Source organism: Aphelocoma coerulescens, chromosome 9 (genome assembly GCF_041296385.1).
Source record: "Aphelocoma coerulescens isolate FSJ_1873_10779 chromosome 9, UR_Acoe_1.0, whole genome shotgun sequence".
Classification (NCBI taxonomy): domain Eukaryota; kingdom Metazoa; phylum Chordata; class Aves; order Passeriformes; family Corvidae; genus Aphelocoma; species Aphelocoma coerulescens.
In genome coordinates this window covers 3,111,166-3,126,708 of record NC_091023.1, presented here as the reverse complement: position 1 = coordinate 3,126,708, position 15,543 = coordinate 3,111,166, and the positions used below count along the sequence as shown (strand labels likewise).

The window sequence follows — 15,543 nt, the reverse complement described above, 5'->3', positions numbered from 1 at the left end:
CCTGTAAGGAAAGGGAGGGAGTGTGGGGGGAAACACCTGCTGGGAACAGGGATATCCCCGAGCTGTGCTGGGGCCAGGGCACCCCAGGGGAGCCGCACGCTGGGCGCTCCTCAGGGAAGAGCACAGGATGTTGTGATGCTCTGGCTGTTCTGCCCTGGGTCATCTTGGCAGGAGCTTGAGCAGGAATGACCTGCTCCTATTTCCTGAGGTGCAAACAGGGAATAAGGAAGTGGCACCCAATTAAAACCCGGAGTGGAGGTGTCAGATGCAGGTTTGGTACCCAGTGTCCAGCCCTGCTCCTCCCTGCGCTCTGCTGTGTCCATGGAGGACAACCCCAGGGTGCTGCACGGCCTCTGGGCTGCCCATCCCAGTTGATTTCCTCTGGGATTGCCCTTTGGAGGGATGTGCAGGTCCCCCAGGAACCCCAGACCTCTGAACCCATGAGCCCACCCCACATCCCAACAGGAGAAATGAGGGAGGGGACCAACACAGCAATACACGGATGTGCCTCAGAGATGAAACTTCACACAGCACCCCAAAACCATGGAGCAAACTCCCCAAATGGTGCCCTCTCCTTGTCCCTTGGCACTGCCCCAGGAAGGGCACTGGGAGCACAGTCTGGCTTTTTTCCTGGCTAAACTGAACAAGAGACCTTTGGGTGGAAACCGAAACCTTTGAGGCTCTTTGCACCTGTCCCAGGGAGAGCCTGAGATGCTCAGATCCCCTGGGCAATTTTTCTGGAACCTCTTTTGGTTTGGAAACCGTGCTGAAAAGACAGAGATGAGGCCTCCATTCCTCCCAGCTGATTTGCTGGCTCTGCTTTTGATTAAGGAGAAGTGCAGGATGAGAAAAGTCAGGCTGAGTTGCCCTCCACGAGCCATTCCTGTGGATCTTTCCCCGGGTAGAGTGTAGGATACTTGTGGGTTGGGATATCTGGCTGCAGAGAGGCTCATGAGGTGTCTCCCTGTCACACAGGGGTGGAACTTGAGTCTGACACTGCAGTGTCTGTGTCAGCTCCAGAGCAGGATGCTGATCCTATAAATGCAGCATCCAAAGGCAGCCTGTAACCACAGAGTCAGGGCAAACAAATGCTGGGGCTCCCTATTTTCCAGTTTGGTGGGGTTGGTTTTTTTTGCTTGGTTGCTTGGTTGGGTTTTTTTTTTTTTTTGGTGTTTTTGTTGTTGTTGTTTGGGTTTTTTTGGGAGTTGGTTTGGGGTTTTGTTTATTTTTTTTTCTTTTCCTTTTCAGGACATTTTCAGACGTTTGGGGTGTGCTTCTGTGGCTTTTGGGAAGGTCATCTACAGGGCAGACTGATGTAAATAAGGGGAATTTAAGGAGTGACAGTGAATGTTGTTATTTTTAATTAAGAGGCTGCTTTTCCAGCACGGTAACGGAGCAGGGGGGAGGTGCAGCTGCACAGACAGACAGACCCATTGCCAAGCTGTAAGTCAAACTCCACAGCTCTGATTTACAGCTTGGCCCTGTTCTGTTGCAGCCTCTGGTGCGGGGCCGAGGATTTGGGCTGCCCTCCTGGATCTGCTCCTCGCTGCTGGGGCCGGTGCTGTGCTGAGGCTTCAGCTGCTGACTGGGGGGGATTTCCCTCTGGAAAAGTCCTGTGGAGCCCCTGCTCCAGCCCGTCCTGCTCCCGCAGAGCGCAGAGCTTGTGCTCAGGGGTGCACGGACAGAGGTGACCGGGCTGCCGTGGGCAGCACCCCCAGCCCGCCGGTGCCCCCCCGGTGCCCCCCGGCCGGGAGGGCTGAGCCCCGCTGTGCCCAGCAGGGGCGGATGGAGAAGGATGCCCGGAGGGGCCAGGGGGGCTCAGTTTCGGGTGGCCTCCTCGGAAGGGGCACGGTCCGCCCGGGGGGTCTCGGGGGGCTGCGGGGGGAACTGCTTCTTGTACAGGAGGCTGCTGTACTGCAGCTCCGGCGTCACCAGCCGCCGGCACGTCCGCTCCAGCTCCCGATCCAAGCCCTCCTTGAGGTTATAGCCCAGGATCCTGGCCGCGCCGTGCTGCAGCGGCCGCAGGGAAGAGTCCTTGATGTCCTTGGGGGCCACGCTGCCCGTGCCCTGCAGACAGGTCCTGGCCAGCTCCGCCCGCCGCTCCCGCAGCGCCCGCACCTCCCGCCGCATGCGCTCCCGGCCGATGTCCCGCTCGATCCTTTCCCAGAAGGTCCTGTTGAAGTGGGTGTAGATTTCCCAGTCCAGCCTGTTCCAGGCCTTTAGCTTCTCCACGACGCTGTCCGGGAGGGGGGACTTGGTGCTGCTGTCCCTGGAGTTGAGCGGGAAGGAGATGACGCTGTCCAGGTCCCAGCACAGCATCTCCTTCAGCAGCACCATGGACTCGTCAAAGTACTCGGAGATGAGCAGAAAGTCGAAGGACGCCTCGATGGCTTTCAGCATGAGCTGCACACGCTCAGGGGACACCTCTCCGTCGGGGTTGAAGCCGAAATCGAAGGTCATGAGGTTCCTGGCGTAGTGGCGGTCGCCGCTGGCGGGGTTGTAGTAGCGGTGGGGCTGGCTGAGGAACTCCTCCAGGCTGCGGACGCGCGAGAAGGCCGATGCTCCCTTGTAGTACACGAAGGAGGACTCCATCAGCTGCACGGGGTTCCTCAGGATGGAGAAGTAGACGGCGGAGCTGGGCACCACTTTCTGCACCTGCGGAGGAGAAGGAGGAGGGTTTAAAGGTGGGGTAGGGAGAAGGGATCCTCTCGCCCACAGTGCTGGTGAGCAGAGGCACCCGCTGGGGCTGGAGATGGTGGGTGCTGGGGAGGATTTCAGGGTGCAGCTCATCAAAGGAGCTGTGGGGAGCTTCAGAAGAGTCACACAGGGAGAGCAGTGACCAGAGCTCCCCACAGTGGGCTGCCACAGCTGCGTGGCCGGGCTGGGATGGAGATACTGCCCATCTCCTTCCCTTTCCCCGTGCCCACCTGTCCTCAGGTGGCATCCAGAGGGGTGGATGCTGAGCACAGCTGACCTGACCCGGTGCACTTTGGCTGTTCTCCTCTTGCAGCTGGTCCCCTCTGGACCTGTCCAGGGAGCAGGACATGTCCCAGGGCCCACCAGACAAGAAAGAGATGAGAGTTGCTGCCTGCTACAGATGCCGTCTCCCATATTGCCATGGGTCACAGCAAAGGGATTCATCAAACCTGCTCACAGAAGCTCTCAGGAGATGCCAATGACATTCCAGGTACCTGTGGGCAATCCTGGCTCTCTTTAGTTCATCCCTGCAGAGTTTATGTGCTCGACAGGTGCCCCTCCTTGTGCCCCATGAGCCCCTCTCCCCCTGCCCCGCTCGTCCCTCCGAAGGGTTTGCCCGTACCTCCGGCTGCAGGAACCGCATGTGGTGGCAGAGGATGTTGAAGCGCCGGGGGCTCTGTGGGGAGAAGCCCTGCACGAACCTGGCCAAGAAGTGGTGTGGGTAGTAGAGCTGGAAGCCCCCGCCAAGGGGGAAGGCAAAGGTGAGGTTGTGCATCTCCCCGAAGCGGAACAGGATGTTCATGACAGTGCTGCTGGCACTCTTGTGGACTTTCAGGAAAACAATGTCAGTCTTGGGCTTGCATGTCTTCCCTTGAGAGGTGACCCCTGTGGCCTGCTGACCTTCTCCAGGTGTCACCTCCTGGACCTTAAAGGCTTCTGTCCAGTTTGGGGAAAATCCTGTCTCCAGGTCTGTTTTGTAAGAACCCTCTGCCTGCAGAGGTTGAGCTGAGTTTGGGACGGACTGTGTAAATGAGGCTGTGTAAATGACAGGCTCAGTCTGGCTCTGTACCTCCACCTGTGCCATTCCAGGTGGGGACATTGCCCTCTGCTTCTCCGTGGTCAGCCTGTTTGCAAAGACAATGAACTTGCTGGTGACAGCTTCTGCCAATACTGCGGCGATCCTCCCGGGAGGGCTTGGAGAAGGACTTTCTCTGGCTGCTTTTTCCAGGCCTGGAAGCTGGGGTTTCAGCTCCATGGCTGACAGATGGGCTTTCACCTTCTCCCTGCTCTCCTCAGGCTGCTGCATCTGGTGCTCCCCTTGGCTGCTTTCTGGAGGGGTCTCCTGGCTGAAGTACAGGTGCATCCTGAAAACATCCTCAGTTGGAGTAGGGTCTGGCACAGCTTCCCTCTGCCCCTGTGGGGAGTCCTCCTCCCACAGCAGGTTGGGGCTGTGGAGGGCAGAACTCAGCTTGTGGCCCGTGGTCTGCTGCAGGCCACGCTCCAGCTCACACTGGCAGCTCCTGTGACAGGGAGGACACAATAGTCAGCTGCAGGAGGTGGGAGGACAGTGCAGAGGCAGCTCCTCTGCAGCCCACAGAGCCCCCTGACCCCCCCCCCCCAAAGGCACCCCAGAACGTGTTTCCCTCTTTTCTTGGGGTGGGTGGCATTGCTGATGGGTGTAGGGGCTTCACTGCTGCCCTGGAAGGTGGGAGTGGGTGCAAGAACTCGGGCTTGATCATCTTGGGGGTCCTTTACAACCTTAACGATTCTATGAGGAAGAGAAGGACAGGGCAGCAGTGATGTAGCAGTGTCTCTGTCTTCCTGGAGCATGATGGGCTGGTGGAAGGGGCAGAGCAAGAGGAGGCAAGGAGAGAGAAGAGCTGGTAGCCTGCAGAAGAGCTGGAGGAACAATTGCAGATAACCCCAGACTGGGCTCAAAGGCTGTGGGGTTTTGTGGTGAGCCAGGACAAAGCCCAGAGCAGCCTTGTCTGACCCCAGGGTGGGCTCAGCTCTGGCCAGGGCATGGGGGTGAGATGTGGGACCCCCAGAGGATCCTCTGTCACCTGGATTTTCTTCCCTGTCTAAGGAAGACCCTGCTGGGTGGTTTTCAGGAGGGCGGTTCTGAGCCCACCTCAGTGGCCAGTGAAAGCCTGGAGGATGAGCTCCAGATTTATAATTCTGCTCAGGACCTACCCAGGAGACTGCAGCTTCTCCACAAACTGAAGTGTGACCAGGAGGAGGATGAGGAGGCTGAAGGAGATCCAGAGCCGACCTGGCTGGCACCTGTAGATTGCACTCAGCTTCCTGCAAGGAAACAGACATTTGAGACCATTGGTGGGGAGAAGCAGCCAAGCCCATTGGTGTGTGTGAGGCAGGAGGGAAAGGCGCCTTGAGACTTTTTTATTATCTTTATTTAAGATAAGGTCACATTTTCAGGGTCAGAAATGATGCAGAGGCAGTGATAACCAAGGAACCTCCGAGGCAGTGCCCGAGCAGTGCAGCCTCGTGGAAATTTCCAGATGGGCCACAGATATTGTGCTGAAAAGCAAACAGTGATAACCACTGGCTCCCTTGGCTGCTCAGGGACGCAGCCTGAGCTCCCCCCAGGCAGCAGGAGCAGGGCACTGCCTGTGTGTTCCCTGCCCTGCCTGGCCTAGAAGGATCAGGATCCTGTCTTTATCAACACAGACAAGAAAACTCTTTTTTCCTGCTCTCCCCACTCTCTGCTGTTGGACTGCCATCTGCACAGGCTCCACCTGGGGCTGCAGATGTGATGCCACCATGGGGGCCCCAGCAGTGCCTGGATTTTAGTCTGATTTTGGCCACATCTACAACAGCAGTGTGATTTCTTCAGGCCATCAGAATTGTGCTGTCAGGGTTTGGGTTGTGTATGGCGATATTTAAGCCATAGAAATGCTGCCACAGGACTCCTACTGTTTGTAGGGCTTGCTGCAAATCCTTGTGGAGCTTGATTGTAGCTTTAATCATCAGTGAATCGGTCGAGGGACTAAATTTCCTGGAACAAATGATTTGTTTGTATTTTATTTTTTCACAGAAAGGTTGTCCAGTCCCAGCAGACGTGGCACTTGGAATCATGGGTTGGTGGTGGCCTTGGCAGTGCTGGGGGAAAGATTGGACTCGATGATTTTAGAGGGCTTTTCCAACCTGAATGGTTCCATTATTCTGCTGGTTTTCCCCCAGGGAGCTCATTGTTGCATAACAGGACATGATTTGTACTGAGGATCTGGTTAAACCCTCTGGGACTGGGCTCTGCTGTGGGGGAAGTCCAGGCTGCCAGCCCCACGTGGCTGCTCTCCCCTCTCAGGGAGGGAGAGTCACCCACAGCAAGGATCTAAATGGGAGGAATTAATGAGAGCAGAAATTTGGGCAGAGCCTGCTTGGAAGCCGCATTCCAGCAGCCAACCCAGCTTTGTTGGCATTGCTGGCTTCCTGCAGTGGTCAGCTTTGGGCCAGGACAGTGGGACTGGGACTGCACAGACCTGCTTGTCCCAGAGCTTCTTCATCTCCGTGGTGCTTTATCTCCTACTCCAGGCAGTCCTGTGACACGTGGGAGCAGAACTGGCTTGGTGAGGCAGCAGTGACACAAACGTGGGCTGTCCAAAGGGGTCACGTGCATCCCACTGGTACAGGTCAGGAATTTAGGTTTGCTATTGAGAAACTGGATTTCTTCCAGGAAAATCATCAGCTGTCATGATGAAGTAGTGGTTTGATAAGGACAGCACTGCTTGCAGTGGTTGGACACTCATGGACACGGTTCTGCCCTGCCCCCAGTAATGTCCCTTTACTGAGCTGAAACTCTCAGCTCCTCCCAGGAGGATTTTAGTGCATAAAGTACTCGGGGCTGGAAAAGCTGGAAGTTGTTAGGCTGTGGCAGTACTACTGAGGATTCAAAAGGTGTCATTACTGCCTATCAGCATCGCAGCATCCCCAATCCCCATGGCAACCTGGCGGGATCCATGCTCTCTGCTGCTTGAGCAGCACACTGCCGAGCTCAGGTGAGACGGGGAGGTGGCAAATGCGTGTGTGGGTCACTGCCTGGCCATGCCAGCAGCACAAGGAGACCCTTGTGAGGTCAGAGATAAACAGATGTGACAAATAACGGAGCAGAAAAATGCCAAATGCTTAAACAGAGCTTAAAATGCCAAGAGGTGTTAAAGAGGGAGGGTTGTAGCAGAGACCCGAGGCTGCCCCAGAGCTGGTGTGAGGAAGAGGCTTGTTGAAATAACTCCACGTGGAAGATCAGAGAGACCACAGAGGGAGAAGGCAGTGAGGGAGGAGCTGCTCCAGAATGAAGTGATTCCTCTGCATCTGGTTGGAGACTCGATCCAACTCTCCCATCACTCGAGGCAAGGCTGATCATAATTCTGTCTGGCTGACCGTGGAAAGACAAGCAGCAAGAAGGGAATGAAGAGCTGCACCACTGTGGTATTTAGTGATACACACAAACTCTTGGGGGGATCTGCAGGAGCACACAGTAACAAAGGCAGAATGGTGGAAAACTTCCTCTCAGGCAGTGCTGGGGGGCAGCACCCTCTGCCACCCCCATATCTGTATTTGGTGCAGATATAATTCTGGGCTTGCTTCCTCAGAGGTCCTAAACTTTCAGCCTGGGAGAATCTGTGAAAGATCCAGGTCCTTTGGCTCTTTTGTGGTGGCTGTTGTGTTGGTGGAACACCCAGCTGAGAACGCACAACTCGTGTCAGGCTGCTTGGGGCTGACCAGGCTGGCACAAAGCCAGAGCCTTTCCTTCCCTCCTCTGGGCTGGCTCTCGTGGGATACATGGACATCAAGGAGGGTGTGCTGAGAAAGTGGCAGTGCTAAAATTTGCACTGAAGATGCCAAGAAGTTGCACTGAAGGCAGCAAAACATTGAATTGATGGCACATGGTGCATAAGCAGCCCTTGTCTTGGTGGCTGGAGCAGGTAGGTAAGATGTAACTGAGCAACAAACCTTCCCAAGGCTCAGCTGCCTTCCGTGGGTAACCCCTGCACAGCCTCCTCTCCATTTCCACACTGGGATGGGATCAGGGCCGTGTGTGTCTTCGGGCAGAGTTAAACACCTGAGACCAGAGCACCAGGAAGGTGTCCAGGATGCACTTGGAGCCCTGCAGGGCAGGTTGGGCTGCGAGAGCCCAGCTCCTGCAGAGTCTTTGGAGATGCCTCCATCTGCAGGCAGGCTACAGCTGAAGAGCCCCCTCAGACCAGAGCCCGTGTGCTGTCACTTCCAGCAGTGACAAACAGGGCTGGATGCAGCACCCCAAAGATGCCTTTGGCTGCAAGGGCTCAGAGGAAGAGCCAGAGCAGCTGGACCCTCCTATGCTGGCTCAAGGAATTTAATCCCAACCTGAACTGATGTCGAATCTTTGCAAGGGATGGTGCCCCCACTGTGTCTCGGTGCCAGCCCCAGCAGGGGAGAGGTTGCCTGGGGTGCTGCTTGGCAGCAAGTGCCACTTGTTCTCAGCGGGACTGCAGATTTCCCTTCTGTTATTCCCCCCCTGCTCCAAGCAGAGCTTCCCTCCAACCCGTGCCCCTTCCCTGTCCAACACAGAAACAAATGCCCCAGCCAGGATGGGTCTGTGGCTGGAAGTTTCCAGGCCCTCGGGGTCCCAGCTGGCTGTGGGTGCTGCGGGAGGTGCTGAGGCTGAGCTCACTGGGCAGGTGAGTGGCAGAAAAAGATTTTCTTGTTTTGCTATGCCCAGATATTCTCCAGGCAGTGTGCAAAGTTGCACAAGGAATTAATGTACACAATACATACACCAGCTACAGCCTGCTCTGTCTGACCAGTCACTGGAGCCATTTTTTTGGCAGCAAATGAGAAAGTGGGCAAAATGATCAGCAGGATGCTCACGTAGCACAGCAAGGGCACAATGGCACTGCCTGTCTGTGTCGGTGCCTACCCTACCCTTGACAGCTGGGTTGGGAATAACCCTGAGCCTTCTCACACTGCAGCTGTCCCTCAGCCAAAGGGCTCTGCTGCAGGGTCAAGCCTTGCCCTTCCCTCATCCCTCCTGTCCAAACCAGAGACTGTGGAAGAGGGCACCTTACCCTCGCTCACTCACTGGGGTGGCCATGTGAAAGACTTGCACAGAGACACGTTCCTGATCCACACCTGCTCCTCTGGTGATCCCTCATCTGGGGCACTGCAGGAGGGACCAGCATCCTATTGCCCTGCCAAGGTTTGTGCCACTCTCCTTCCTTTGTGGCTTTACAAAAGCTGTTTTCCAGCTGCCCTTGGAGCGTCACCAGACGGGAAAAGCCCCATCACCCCAGACTGCCCTGCACTGATGTGGAGCAGAAATGCTGCCCTGCCCATTCCCATCAGCACTGTGTTTCCCAACACAGAGGGATCTGCAAGGACATCACCTCCGGGTAGGATGGGAAGAGAATTTTACTTAGGGAAATAGTATTTTACTTAAGACATAAAAAGGTTCCACTTACGTGATCAAATACCTTCTGAATTTCAGCATGGTGAGCTGGAGCCTTTGCTGGGGAGCAGGTGGTTATCATCCGCCCAGGAGACTGGAAAGCAAACACCTGAAGCCTGGACTGTGTGCTGCAGCAAGCGGCCCCTCCCCAGCAGGGGCACTGGGACGGTGATCCTGTCAGACCTTCCCACCAGAGCCCTGTGCCTGCCCCAGGGAGTGCCCGGCCTCTGACAGGGTGAGCGGCACCTTCACCCCTGCCAGGCACTGCCACGTCACGCAGAGCGGTGACCAGCCTGTCCAGGGTCCCCGCCCCACTCCTTGGTTTCACCCATGGCTGTTGGCGTTACACTTTGATCCCTTCCTTTCTCATGTCCTGATTTTGCCTCTTGGCAAAGCTGGGGGCAGAGTTGCCTCTGACTCGTGACTGCCGAGCTCTTGGTAACCCCAATGTCTCCGGGTCGGTGCTGCTGAGGCTCTGTGATGGCTGGGTCACCCCTGCATGGCGGGGAGCTTGTCCTCTCCAACGTGGCCTGGCTCCATCCACGCTGGGCTGGACGTGTGGCAGTGCCCAGCTCTCTCCTTTGCTGGCTTGGGGGGCCACGGGGGGGCCAGTCTGAGGATGGCACATGCAAGACATCAATGTGTTAAGTGGTGTCTGGAGCAGTGAATGTGATGGGGGGAAGCAAAGTCCTCAACCCCCCATGCTGGGACTGTGCTGTGCCAGGATGACCAGCACAGGACAGCCGTGCTAGGAAGTCAACTGGCTTCCAGTCCCAGTGGGAAGGTGGTCACTGGGTCTGCTTCTTGTTGGCTGGTGGACAGCATAAGACAACTGACACTGAACCGTGCCATAAATCAAGTCCCTCCTGAGGGAGAGAATTTGCTAAAAGTCCTCGCAAGGAGTTTCAAAGATAAACCGAGACTTTTCCTTGAGTTTCAGTGCTGTCAGATAGTTGTTTATTAAGTCTTATCAGAGGAACAGAGCTACTAGCGTGACCCAGGTTCAGCATAGAGCACAGAAAAGCAGGAGTGAAGGCTCTCTATCAAGATTTACACAGCCTTTTAAAGATAATTTAACCAATAGTTACTAAAAACGTACATTATTTTCACTTTCCCACCAATTATTCAGTAACACGACCAGGAGCTGGGGAATTCTCTATCCAGCCATTCCAAACTACTTTTATTGCAGAACATGGAGTAGTAGAAGAAGGAGAAGAAGGTTTAGAGAACAACAACAATCCTCCATTTTGATATTTTTTACTCTTATCTATGTACTACAAACAGAAGCCAAAAACCTCTAAATTTTTCACCCTGTGACAATCTTACATAGTAGTCTATCACCTAATTCACACCACTGCATTTTCTAGTTCTTGTCTGACTGTTGGTCATTTTTTCCAAGGTTGGAGGCTAAAACAATGCTGTTTAGGGAGGTAAGAACCCTTAAAAACAGGCAGAGAAATATTCTCGGCACTCTGGGTTCCTACAGACAACTCAAAGGAGGACAGGCAGGCTGCCCTCCACGATGGAGGTCCTTTGGCCACATCCTTGCCCTTCAAGGCTCATTGCAGCATCCTGCACAGCATCAGCCATGCCCTTGTGTGACCAGGGGCCCAGGCAGTTTGGCAGGGACCATGTGCTTCTCCTGTTTGGGCACAGACTCCTGGGGTGGTGTGGAGGTGGAGAGGGTGGCCGGGATGTGGGACACGAGGGCCAGTGGCTCAAGCTGTGCTACACACAGTCTGCAGGACCAGGTGCAGAGGAGAGGATTCTGGCCATGTGTGCTTTCCCTTGACCCGTGCCCACAGGACTCAGGAAGTACATAAAGGGTGGATAAGTCACTTCCATGCTGGACCTCGGCTCTCTGGAGGGACAGCAGGGCCCAGCTCCCTCCTTCCCTGTTGCTGGCAGGGAGGCAGCCGTTCCCCTCACCCTGGTACGGGCAGGTGCTGCCTCTCCCCGTCCACCTCATCAAAACCACAAGTTTGCTGTGGGGCTCTCATGTTCTCCACCCATCCTGGGCTCCAGCTCTCTGCCCAGGCTGGCAGCTTCCCTGGAAGTCTGGGGCTGCCTGAGAGCCATGCAAGAGCTTGCAGGGATCAAATCCTCTCTGATGCAGGGACTGAGGGTCAGGGCTTCTCCCCTGTGCTTCCCTCTGCACAGCCACGCTCCGTGCAATCCAAGCTGGGTAAGCCTGCTTGGAGTGGATGGCTGAGGGGTCTGTGAGCATCCCCCATGCAGGATCTCCAGGGAACATCCTATTGCTGCAGGGCATGGGGCACCTTTGCTTGGGAGCATCCAGAGGCTCATCAGCATGAGGGTGTCCAGACAGGCTTGATCTTGCTCCTCTTTGGTTGTTTCCTCTGGCTTGATGGTCGCTGGTGGGATTTGCCACTGCTCAGCTCGCTTGTTTCCTTAAGGACAAACCTGTTTGTTCACAGTGACACCATGGAGGTCTGGTTTCCATATGTAATCCTGCTCAAGATATCCTCTACTCCTGTCTGCAGCCTCTCCTTGGGCATGACTTGAAGCCCCTGTGGAGGAAAAACTCAAAAGGCAAAGTTGTGTGTTCCTGCAGGAATGTGGTGATGGGAAGGATGGTGTGTGCTCTCCACTCCCTGTGTGCTGCCTGTGCCAGAGGCTGCAGCTGAGGGGCTTCAGTAGCTCTCTTGGGATCCTGCTGCTACCTCGCACCTGCATCCTACAGAGGCTGTGCTGGACTGTGACCTGGGCAGGACCAGTGTCCGAGGGCTTCGGTGGGGATGTCGCTCCTCTGGGACTACACCTGGTGGTCTCTTTCCTCCCACAGATGCTGGAGTGGGGGTCAGGACACAGGCAGGTAAATGCACCTTTGCAGTTGTGTCTCTTGAGAAGTAAAGGTGCCCTTGTAGGAGGTATTGGGCACCTCCTTAGGTGGCTGCACGTTCACTGCTGACCTCAGCAAAAGGCAGCTGAGGGGCCCCAAAGACTCCAGTCCCTTCCTGTCCCCTGTCCCTGTGCAAGACAATGAGCAAGGACATGGCCTCAAGATCCTCAGGATCTTGCCACTCTCATGCAATGGCTTTCCTGCTTGGCCTGTCCACAGGCCCAGAGGAACTGCTGGTGGGTTTTTCCCAGGATTGCTGGACAAGCTGCACCTGGAGAGCAGCCATCTCTGGTGCACTTGTACGTGGGGTTGAGGTGAAGAGGAGCACATGGGAAGGTGCCTCTCTGGTGAAGAGGAAAGGAGACCTGGGAATGTGATTGCCCCTCCAGTGAGGAGGAGAGCAGACCTGTGAGCCAGATTTCCAGCCCTGGGCTGGACCACCAATGAGTGGTACAAGGGAGAGCCCTGGGGTTTGTAAGGGCTTGAGCCTCGCTGTAACCTTGGCCAGCTATTGGCCTCCCTTCATCCTCACCTTATTCCATTTCCTGCTGGATGGGGAGCACCCCAGCATAAAAACAGCCTGGCAGAGAGCTGTGTGTGGGTTTCTGTTTGGGCTTGCTGAAGGCAGATTCTGTTTGCTATCAACAACACTCCCTGCTGAGCCCCAAGGTGTGAACAGCCGCCTGCAGGTGGGTGGCAAAATAGGGCTCCTGGCAAGGGTGACAGGGACCTTCCAGGCAGGAGTAGGGGAGCTTTGTTCTCCTGAGAGAGCTTCTTTGTTCTCCTGAGAGAGCTCGGATGGCAGGGCAGAAGTGAGGAGCAGGAGAAAAGCCACTGTTGCTGCCTGGGACAATTCCTTGGCTAAGGAGGAGTCTGACATCCTTGTGAGGGTTGGCAAAGGGAGGCAGCTGCAGCCTGGAGGGTGCAGACAGCCAGGGAGGTGTCTTTGTCAGGAGAAGAGTCTGGGATCCTGGGAGAGATGAAACTGCTGCAGGGCTTTGCCAACTGGGACAATTCCTGGGAATTTCCTGGGTCTGGAGTGGCCTGCAGAGGTTTCCTTAGCAGGGAGTGGAGAATGATGGAGCTCCTGCTGGAAACATCTCCTTGCTTCTGAAGTCAAAGCAGAACATCTGCAAAATAAACAAAAACGTCAGAAAGAAGGAGTCAATGCTGCATAAGTGAACCCATTAGCTGGAGCAATACAGAAAAGTCATATTCAGGGTTAAAATTATCCTGGCAAGGTCCAGGAGTCAAAATGCTACTCATGAGCTCACGTTAGAGGGGCCTGGAAGACCTCGTGGCAGTGCTGTGATGCTGGAGCAGACTCCAAAGAACCCTGGCTGGTACAAGGGGACGAGGAGCCATCCCACAGGGCAGTACCAGGGTGGCACTGGCTGCACCCACAGTGAGAGTCCAGGCACCTGAGCCCAGGTCTCTTGGCTCTGCACTTGTCCCTTTGCCTCCTGCAGGCAGCCAGAGTTTGAGGACCTGGAAGGAGGTTGTTGCCACTGGGATGAGACAGGGAATGAATGCTTGATGTGGGACTGGGTTCTGTTCCTCCCTGTGGATGACCACAAGGACCCTGCTCACATTGCTTAGCTATGTCTTTTCCCTGTATTTAATTCTTTAATTTTTCTTTTTATATTTATATTGTGTTTGTGTGTTTGCACGTGCACTTTGCTTCAAGAAGGATTTATCTCCATCGTTTTCTGCCAACATGTGGTCACTTTGGCCACACCATTTGTACCCTGGCTCCCTGGCAGGGAGGTTGCTGGATCTCAAAGAGGGATGAAAAGACATGAGGACTATGTGTGCCTTCCCAGCAGGAGCCAGCTGGCAGTCCCAGATGCAGGGACGGATTGAGGAAGCTGAGTTCTGGGACACCCCAATTTCCTAGGTCTGTAGCTATTCCCACAAAACTCCTAATGGAGAGAAACTTGAGAGAGGGACGAGCTGTCCCCTCGCTGCCAGCAAACCCTTTGTGCAGCTTTTCTGTTTGCTTTTCAGACCAGTTTCCAGACAGACCTGTTCACAGACCGACCCATGATAATTGCTGGATGACTCTCTCCAGGGTTTCCAGCACTCTGCCTTATCAGCAACGTGCAAGTTTGCATTCCAAGTTGTTCTCCAATCTATCAGCCCATGGGACTCCCCTTCCGCTGCTGGGCAGCCGCGCTCCATCAGCACCCACCTAAATTGATCTTTAGTTAATTTTACACTTAGCAGAGAGAGCGAGGCATGCCCATTTCCCATTAACTCCAACAGCTCTCCTGGACACTGAAGTGAGCCTGGCTTGCAGGGGCCATGCCCATCAATACCAGCTCTCTGAAAGGATGCTCAGGGAGCAAATGCATCCAGCTGGGAATTTGGGAGCAAAGCGTGGTGGGAGCTGAGTGCAGTGGCTGCTGGGCTGTGAGAAACCCCACCACCCCAGGGACCTTGTCCCAGAGACAAGGCAGGGATTGTGCCAGCACCGGGCAGGGCTCCTCTTGGGTGGGAAGGCTGATAAGCATGGCTTTAGGCAAGGAGTGCGTTGTTGCTCTGGCTGTATGGTTTTGGCTGGAGTTGGGATTGGGACTTTGGCCCTAATCATACTTCTATTTGTTCTTTAATCTCAGTCACCTTATCAGAAACCTTTGAACAACCAAACACATCTCTGCTCACCTGGGGAACAGGCTTTGCTGTTTCTTTTCGGTTGGTTTTGTTTGTTTGCCAGAGACCTCCAAGAGATTAAGTGATCCCTCACAAACCTGGGCTTCGCCTTGAAGCCTCTGGAGGCTGCAGCAGTTGGGTGCTGAAAGATATCTATATTTTAGGGTGACTGACATTAGACCAGATCCCTCAGGGCCTCGTAGGATCCAGGATTTGAACCATTCCTGAGACTATCCATGTCTTTTTCTCCAAAGAAGTTCCATGTTACTGGGAGGACTTGCTGGTCTGTCTGCAGAAGAAGAAATGGAAGTGGGCATCCCAACCACATGGTGCCATGGGCTCTCCTCAGCACAGGTGGGATGAGCCTCCCCTTGTCATTAAGTTTTGTCTAGTTTTGGGCTGTTCAGAACAAGAGAGACCTGGAGCACCCGAAATGGGTCCGATGGAGCATGACAAAAATGCTGAAGGGCTTGGAGCATCTCCGTGCCCAGGAAACGCTGAGGGAGCTGGGGCTGTTCAGCCTCGAGAGGAGCCCCAGCAGAGAGGGGCCCTCAGCCCTGGGTGTCCCTGTGTCATGGGTTAGCAAGCATAGTCCTGGAAGTGATGTTCTTGCAAAGGGGTGCTTACAGCTTCCTCTGTGACCTGACAGAACCTATCAGCTGGCCAGTTTGAATATGGACAATTCTTTGAGCCGCCTAAAGTTGTGACCGCCTCTGTGATCCACACTTAAGAATCGGAAACTCCGAGGCAGAGCCTCTCTCTCTCTCTCGTTTCTGGTGCTTGGACAGGTGGCTGCGGGGCCCATGCGGGGGCTGGGCCACGGCCATCCTGAAGCCATGGGCCTGTTCCAGCCGTGGAACCCCCCCCACTGCCTTGCTGTGGGCAG

The 15,543-nt window shown here is 55.1% G+C and overlaps 1 protein-coding gene across 1 annotated transcript; it reads right to left on the bottom strand.

Annotated features, from left to right (window-relative positions):
• Positions 1–1,818: 1,818 nt before the first annotated feature.
• LOC138114843 (galactose-3-O-sulfotransferase 2-like) lies at positions 1,819–11,142 on the bottom strand. Its single transcript, XM_069024797.1, has 4 exons — positions 11,072–11,142; positions 4,891–5,001; positions 3,320–4,217; positions 1,819–2,655 (listed from the first exon to the last, which is right to left on the bottom strand). Exons 1-4 carry the CDS (start codon positions 11,140–11,142, stop codon positions 1,819–1,821), a joined length of 1,917 nt encoding a protein of 638 aa, XP_068880898.1.
• Between the last annotated feature and the right edge of the window lie 4,401 nt (positions 11,143–15,543).

Bases quoted from the DNA above. Each gene is read 5' to 3' on its own strand.
- LOC138114843 (XM_069024797.1), bottom strand. From the start codon at position 11,142: ATGAGAGCCCCACAGCAAACTTGTGGTTTTGATGAGGTGGACGGGGAG. The intron at 5,002-11,071 runs GTGAGGGGAACG...GTTTCCTTGCAG, and splicing joins CAGCACCTGCCCGTACCAGG to GAAGCTGAGTGCAATCTACA. The intron at 2,656-3,319 runs GTACGGGCAAAC...TCTCCTCCGCAG, and splicing joins TGCGGTTCCTGCAGCCGGAG to GTGCAGAAAGTGGTGCCCAG.